Below are 8,271 nucleotides of genomic sequence, written 5' to 3'. Positions count from 1 at the left end.
GGGCGTGGAAAGGGATTCCTGCCGCCTAGGGGACAGATGTGAGCCCTAGGTGGCCGAGCCGCCGGCTGCACTGACGTCAGGGTAGAACTTAGCTGCCTTCTCAGCCTCTGTGCAGAGGCCACCCTAAGGGAGGGGAGCAGCCTTTTGCTCTGATTGGCTGGCCCCCAATGGGCGTCCACTCGCATTGGCTGGCGACGTTTTAGAGGGAGTCCCGCTCTCCAATTAAAGCAGACGGCGGCTCTGTGCTGAGCCCAGAGCAGCCGACTGAGCGCACAAACCTGAACTTGACCCATCAGCTGCAGTGTCCCTCCTGCACTCCCTCCTGCACACCCTCCCGCCCCTGTCTGAGAAGCCAGGAGCTGTTTCTGCATTCCTAGGATGGCGAAGGTGGCTAAGGACCTCAACCCCAGAGTACAAAAGGTGAGCCGAGATCCCTCTGTATTGGTGTATCCTCCCATTCCCCTTGCTCTCAGTCGCACAGAGTACCTAGAAACACTCTAAGAGATGCGTCAAATCCACACAATGCACAAAAAGCAGAATTAGGTGGTTATACTTATTTGAGTTAACAGACGCATCCCTCAAATCCACTCTTTAAGCCATTGTTAAGAAAAGTATTTACACTGAGTCTTGGTTCTTTATTGACGCTGATTAAAGGTGAATTAAAGTAAAAATTTAGGAGGCAGGGATAAGCGCTTGTTTGTGATCCTGGGAAATGCCCTAGCTTTCCCCCACCCTGTCCCCGCCGCTTCTCTGCTTTCCTGGTGTGGCTTTAGTGAAGTTTGGGAGTCTGTGATACACACCCTCCCCCTTTGCTACCCTCCCAAAGTTGTGTGGTTTCTCCAGCACACAGAACAGTTTCTTTTGGTGCTGTTGGCAGTGGTAGCCATTCTAGCACAGGGAACTAATTTCTGTCCCCAGGGTCTGCACATTTCCCTTTCAAGAAAGGCTGGCCCAGAGCCCAGAAGGTCACGGATAAATTGCTGCAGGAGGGGCCAGCAGCTATGCCTACAGCTCCAAGCTGACTGCCTACTTACCTGAGGCACCCTGAAGGCAGCAGACTGGACTTTGAGAAGACATAGGGGACAGGGAGGCAGCAGCAACAAACCTATGCTTCCCAGATGGAGAAATAGGAAGTACAGGGTCACAGGAGGTAGCTCCTGGGGGCAGAAGTGTTCAAACCCTGGCCCTGGGTCTGCCACATTTTAGCTGTACAACACCGAACAAGTCACACTTTCCCTATTTATGATATATGACGGAGAGACAGCCCAACAGTTTTAATAGCAATGTTGATGGTATAGCTTAATCTCCCCCCAAGAAGTAGTTATTAAACTCTGCTTTGAGAACATTTCATCTTTCAGGGCAAAGTCCTCCTTTGCTGACACTTTGTGGGAGGTAGAGAGGCAAAAGAAGGAAAAAAGAAAGCCATAAGGAGAGGACACGAAGAAAAGAGGGAGAAAGAGGAAGCCCCAGGCCTCCTGCCCTTCCACTCCTCAGCCTAGTGAATCCCTCTGCACATGGCATCAAATCAGACTTAATCCAGGCATCTCCCTGATGCATTCACCAGACTATTTGCAGAATCAAGTGTCCCCTCTCCTCCAGAATTTGGGGAACATGAGACCTGAGAGAGAGGGATACCTGGTGGGTTCCGGCTATATTCAGGCTTTGCTCTTACTGTCCTGTATTTTTCTCAAGGATTTGAGGACAGGCTTCCCCCTTCCTCACCTCTGTTCCAATCTAGCATCTACATCACATGCCTACAGTGAGATTCAAAACAACTAAAGTGCAGACTATCTGACGGCTAAGCCCACAGTGACTGCTCAGGGTGCCTGTGGGGTCATCTCTCCACTTGTAGCACTGTGGTATGGAATGTTCAGATTGCTGTCCCAAATTCGGTCAAAGTAGCAGAATGCAGGGGTGTGACAGCATTGCTCTGTCCTCAGAGAGGTCAAATGATTTGGGAGTGTGTTACTATAAGCTGGTTGACATCATAGAATGAGAGATGAAGTCTATAAAAGCACCCCCTCCCTTTATCAAAAGCCCAGGTTATGATTGGAGAGAGCCTTGTTTTGATTGTCCTCGCATAGGAGGGTGTGATTCTCTGGGTCAGAGATGGAACGTGTTCCTCTTCATGTCCCTGCCTAGTGCCAACTTCCTTGGTCTGCAAAGGTCTTATTTTCCATTTAGATCCAATTACAGGCTTAGAGAAAGAATGAAGTGGGTAGAGATGAAAGGGCTGCTATTTTTTTTTTACCTCTTGGAATTTCAACCATTGGGGAAGATCACCACGGGGTGGATTAACCAATGTCTTCAACCTCAAGAGTGGAGGGAAGGGAAGGAGCCTGAGATAAGAAAGCCTTGCTGAATGGTGCGGGAGTGGCTAAATACTGGGCCCTATCAACAGCGCACTGAAAGAGTTTACTGCATATTTACTTTAAAAATCTGCAACTGTGGGGGTTTACAACATTTGGCCTCAGGGAGCATGATCACACTTAGATATTCTGAACCAGTTTTAGACTCAGAGTTGCGAAGGGCTTATTTACAGAATCTGAAATGGACTGCGGTGTCCCCATTGCCCTGTCCCCCAAGGACTAGGAGGGGTGGGAATCCCCAGCAGCTGGGAAGTCATAAAAAGGTCTTCAAGAGAAAATATAAAATCCCAGACTGGAGTGGCCTTGGAGATCACGTGACTGAGCCCAGACAGGCTGCCGGCCTCTCTAGCTGTGGGATGCATGCTCTCATTCACAGGGGCAGAGGCTGGGGAACAGTCCCAAGCCACTGGCTCTTGAGCCATCATTTGCTTTTCTCTTGGAAGAGACGATATTCCCCCCCAGGATAGGCAGGACCCTGGGCATGATGAAACTGCCAACATTCCTTGGCAGAAAAAGAGCCTAGAAGGCCAAATGCCTGTCTCTAGGTGGAACCAATCACTAGGATAAATTTGTTCTTCTGATGCTTATTAAGCATTCTGCTTACTGGCACAGATCTGAGTTCAAATCCCAGCTCCACCCCTTACTAGATGTGCACTAGAGCAAGGTGATTAACTTCTGTGTTGGTGGTGTTGGTGTCCTAGAGTCAATAATGGCATTGATTTCTCACACTATCTGTGATGATTAGTGAGGTGATGTATATTAAAGGCGCAGCAGCAAATCACTCAGTGGAAATCACCCATTAGTGGGACTGGGAAGACCATCAATTTGGTCAAGTGTTGGCCACACAATCATAAGCACCTGAGTTCAACCTTTAGTGTCCACATAAAGAGTCATGGCATATCTGTATAATCTCAGCACTGGAGAGGAAGAGACAGACAGATCCCTGGGACTTGCTGGCCACCCGTTTAGCCTGCTTGACAAGTTCCAGGTTCCAGTGAGTGACCCTGTCTCAAAAACAGAAAGTGATGGCTCTGGAGAAAAAAAAGTAGCCAAGGTTTGTCTTAGGCCATCACCCACCACAGCCACTTGTACAGACACACACACACACACACACACACCTGCGCACATATGAACATGTATAAATACTATACATAAATTCACACACAGAGGCACACAAAATCAGCTATTAGGATGTTTGGTGGTGATTTTCATTTTGAAAGCATGTGGATACAAGAAGGTATATGCTTTAAATTTTGCTGTTCCAAGGAAATAGTAAACAAACTTGCATTCGGCTATACCTAAGTCAGTTGTGCCCCTCACCCCTTGGTAATCTGTAGCAAAGACCCATGATCTCATTTCCTTTCTCACCCGACACATAGAAAGTGCATCCGGCCGGGCAGTGGTGGCGCATGCCTTTAATCCCAGCACTGGGGAGGCAGAGGCAGGCGGATCTCTGTGAGTTCGAGACCAGCCTGGTCTACAAGAGCTAGTTCCAGGACAGGCTCCAAAACCACAGAGAAACCTTGTCTCGAAAAAAACCAAAAAAGAAAGTGCATCCGTGCAGAATCACGTCTCTCCTTCTGAACTTGGATGGTCACTCAGTGAGCAGTTCACCCCAGAGATATAGAGTTGGGGGCCTGGTGGGTAGCACTTGGAGCTCTTCATCACCTTTTAGATGTGGAAACTGAGGCTCAGAGGAGTCAAAGTGCTGTCCAGGGGTTGCTGAAGCGGTGCCTAGAAGTCTAGTAGGCTCTGAAAGATGCCCTGATAGCCAGAAGACCTTTGTAGGGATTTAGAATGGACTAGATTAGAGATTTAAGACTGCTGCATGTGCCAACGTGCTGGTTCTAAAGAGCTCTGTTACTCCACATAACACCCATGCAGCAGTAAGAGATGGGATAACCAGTTTTATGTCCAGGTCAACTAGACATCTTTCTCTACATATTATTGTTCCACATTATATGCTTCCTGGCTATCTGGGCGATCCAGGATTGTTCTCATCTACATCCAAAGCCCTTCCTGTTTTCACCTCTAATTCTTGCCGTGTGCAAAAATTTCTGGCACATGACTTGGGCAGGCCAGTCCAACACAAACAGGACTCTTCAAGAATGTCACTGGCTCCCCCACTCTTAAAAAACATATTAAGCTGTCACTTAAGACCTTAATCGCCAACACATTGGAGGTATGCCCATAGGTGTATAAAACAGCTTGTCCCCAAAAGGAGCTGAAAGGGAGAAATTAACCAAGGTTGTTTTTTATTTTATTTGTGTGTGTGCACGCATGTGCAAGTGTGTGTGCCACAGCACATGTGCAGAGGTTAGAGGACAACCCTCAGGCAGTAGTCCTCCCCTTCCACTGTGAGTACAAAGGATCAGACTCAGACAGTGAGGCTGGTGGGGCAAACACTTTTATCGGCTGGGTCATTTCGCCAGCCCTCTCTAAGTCTTTTTCAGAAAACCGCGACTCTGCACAGGGCAGGTGCTCATTCAAACACACAGGTGTGTCTGAAGAGGCTCAGCAAGGGGATCCCAGGTAACCTGCAGAGGTGGGAGCGAGGTCTTCCGATCACATGTCCATAGGCTTGCCAAGACAGGACAAGAACAAGCTGAGCTCCTCCAAGCAGAAAGCCAGACCACCCAGGTCCTGTGTGTCTCTCTCGTGCCTGTACTCTGGGCACTCTCAGGAGGAGATGCCAGTGAGCCGACTATGTTCCAGAAGAAGCCTAGTGCTGGCCTGGGGTTGGAGAATCACCCTGCCTTCCCTACTCACACATTCAAAATAGCCTATGTATAATAAAGCAGAGACTCGCCATGACTCATGGCAGGCCTGGCATGCTCTTATCTCACCACCACTTACCCAGCACCCTTGAAACATTCATTTTTCTAGCAGGTGGCTGAATCACTGCAGTTAATACAGGCCTGTGATGGGTTTGGAATGCACCTCAGAGGTAAAGCCTCTGCCTAGCACACTTGAGACCCTGGATGCTATGCCAAGCACCTCAAAATATGTGAACTAACGAACAAGTAGTCACTATTCTTCTTCCAGGCATTTGCTCACTGGAGGACTATTGCAAAGATCATTTTCCTAAGAAGTAGCAGAAGCTAGATAAAATCCAGTTTCCTTCTGCCTTCATTTTGCTGCCTTTTACGTCAGACCATCTCCTAAACAAGCGATTGTGGCAAAAGAGGCCTAATGCTCCATTCTCAGGAAAGCAGACTTGTCCAGGAGCCTTCTAGAGCATTGCAGAGGAAGAGACAACTGCTGCCCTTCACGACTTTCCTTTGAGACTGTCCTCTTCTTCCTTTATATTACAGCAAGAGGATCTGGTCGGCAGCTGTCGCCCCCTTGACAGGTGTAGGGTCAAAAGCCACCTCTATAAGATTCCTGTCAATATCAGGGGGCTTCCCTGACTACACTTGGAACATTTTTGGTGTTCTGAACATTCTTGGCGTCATGCATGTCAATAGCATACATTTCTTGGAGATTTAGGAAATGCCATCTGTGGAATTTCTCTCGGAGCCAAAGGTAAAGTAGGGGTCTGTGGAAGTTGAGATTCTTTTTAATAGTTGACACATATATATTTGGTATCTGAGTTTAGATACTTGAGGGAGACATCTGTTATTTTTAATTATTTTTATTTATTTATTTGGTGTGTGTGTGCGCGCGCGCACATGTCATAGTGTACATGTAGGAGGACAACTTTCAGGACTTGCTTCTCTGTTACATAGGTTCTCAGTTCAGACTGGGGACATCTGGCTCGATGGCGAGTACCTTTACCTGCTGAGCTACTTTATCAGCCCAGATCCTGGCATTTACAAATTCAGAAATGACAAGGCAATCACAAAGTGCAAAATTCTCACATCAGTTCTGTAGCTGGAGTCTGCTCTTTTCTATGAGAAATGAACCTGTCCACCTTTTTTTTTTCCCCTCAAAAAGACTGTGTTTGCTCTTACCATTATCAACTGTTTGGATTCCTTCCTCCCAGGAGACTTGTCTGTTCTCTGTTAAGACAGACAAGTTTGGGGAAAAGCAAATTAGGGAAAGGGTAGACTCCCTCCTGAATGCTCAGGATACATGCCATGGCCTCTGACACCAACGCGATCAGAACCGCCACGTGAATACAACAGTGTCCTTTCCACAGCTGAGTGGATTTAGACCAAGTGTTTAACAGGCTAAGAAGTCAAAACCGGGTCTCTCAGATCACAAAGCCTAAGCTCCCCTATCCAAAGAGGGTAGTTTCACACATATACTAAGTTCTCCCAACTCACTAAACTCGGTGATAGTCTGGGGAACAACTTCCCAGAAGTTGCCCAATGTCACCAGGCGTCTGTTCTTCTGTGATATATGTGAGCAGGAGTATACCGTCATCCTCTTGAATTCACAGCCATTTCCAGGGATACAACATGAACTTTCTGTCTTCTTCCTGATTTTCTAGAAGGCTGATGATATTCCATAGTTAAGAATCTTGTACAGGAACCATTCAAGGAATCACATTATTACCCTATTATCCTGATTCTTAAAATAAATCCTGGAGCTACTAGACCCAAAGATTCCAGGTTATATTAATGTGAGCATTAGCTTCCCTGGAGAATGTACATCTCAACATGCTTGGTCAGCTTGACTCATGCTTTGCCCAGTAATATGTGAATCAGGACAAGAAAACCACAGCCCAGGATCCCACAAGGGCATGCTTTAAAAGGACATAATATTGCTAAAGGGGAAGAAATCAAATTAGCCACTCTCTACTTTAAAGGGCAAAAACTATGGATGTCCAGGCCTAGGCAACTTTTGAAAATCCATGTGGTTTGTTCATAGATTGAATTTTTTCTCCATTATTTTAAAACATTTGATCCTGTGAAAAAACAAAACTGTTATGGAGACAAATGCAAATGAATCATTGTGCCAAAGAGATGAAGAGACTCAAATGGTGGTCTCTCCTGTAATAGTCTCTCCTGTACTCCTGGAGCTGTCTTAGGCCCAGACAAGAGAATCTCTGGGACTTACTGACCAGTCAGTCTGGACCCCTTGGTGAGCCTTTAGGTCCCAATGAGAGATATCATCTCATAAAATATGGTGGAGAGTTACTAAAGAAAACACTTGATATGTATATGTGTGCACATACACATACAGGTACACATTGGGTGGGGGAGACCCACATATTTCAACCATAGTGATCTAGAGATAAGACCTAATTCTGTTATTTACCAGGTCCACAATTTTTGCCCAGTTATTTATCCTTGCTGAACCTCTAACCCCTCATTTTAGAACACGGGCTAATAGTAGTTCTCCATTTAAAAGCTAGTTTAACGAGGTAAGTAAGCAATAAACCTGTCCCCCTTGCTGTTATTGGCATTCCCTCTCATCGGCACAAAGCAAAAATCTCATAGGTCATTAAGCGCTGGAATGTTGGAAGAGCAAGTTCAGTTTGCCTACATCACATGGGGCGGCTTCTAAGCTATCAGATTGCAGGAACTTCTCTTTGTAGCTAAACTTGATCCGGCCATAAATATGCTCAGGCCGCACCATATGCAAAATCATGGAAATAGCAGCAGTCTGTCTTAATCTCTCATTGCCAACCTTTCAACAGGAGACTTCGCCTTGTCCAACCCCACCCTTGTGACCCTACCCAGGCACTCACCCTAAGATCCATTGCCTGCAAAGGCGAGTGAAATCCACTTATCTATTTCTGTGCAAATATTTATTTAACATTTACTAGGTTTCATCCACTATCTGGTCATACTATACAATACAATGAATTCAAAAGCTCTGGGATTCCTACCATGCTGACTTGAATCTGGAGCTCATTTTTCATATGGTAAAAGAAAGGCCCGACAATATCAATGTTCTAGATTCTATGTATTTCTTGACTCCCCCCCACACACACACACATTCATGTGTGTGT

The 8,271-nt window shown here is 46.3% G+C and overlaps 1 protein-coding gene across 2 annotated transcripts in view; it reads left to right on the top strand.

The window, feature by feature from the left end:
* The first annotated feature begins 265 nt into the window (after positions 1-265).
* Lmcd1 (LIM and cysteine rich domains 1) overlaps positions 266-8,271 on the top strand; it is a 61,934-nt gene continuing 53,928 nt past the window's right edge. The window contains exon 1 of one of the 2 annotated variants that reach the window (XM_057777143.1): positions 266-420. In XM_057777143.1, coding sequence (XP_057633126.1) covers positions 379-420 — 42 coding nt within the window. In that variant the 5' untranslated portion in view covers positions 266-378. The remainder of the gene's footprint in view (positions 421-8,271) is intronic. The other variant, XM_057777153.1, reaches the window with a different exon arrangement.

The sequence above is a fragment of the Chionomys nivalis genome, chromosome 1 (genome assembly GCF_950005125.1).
Source record: "Chionomys nivalis chromosome 1, mChiNiv1.1, whole genome shotgun sequence".
Lineage (NCBI taxonomy): Eukaryota > Metazoa > Chordata > Mammalia > Rodentia > Cricetidae > Chionomys > Chionomys nivalis.
The sequence above is the reverse complement of the archived record's forward strand: the minus strand, read 5'-3'. Positions and strand labels throughout refer to the sequence as shown.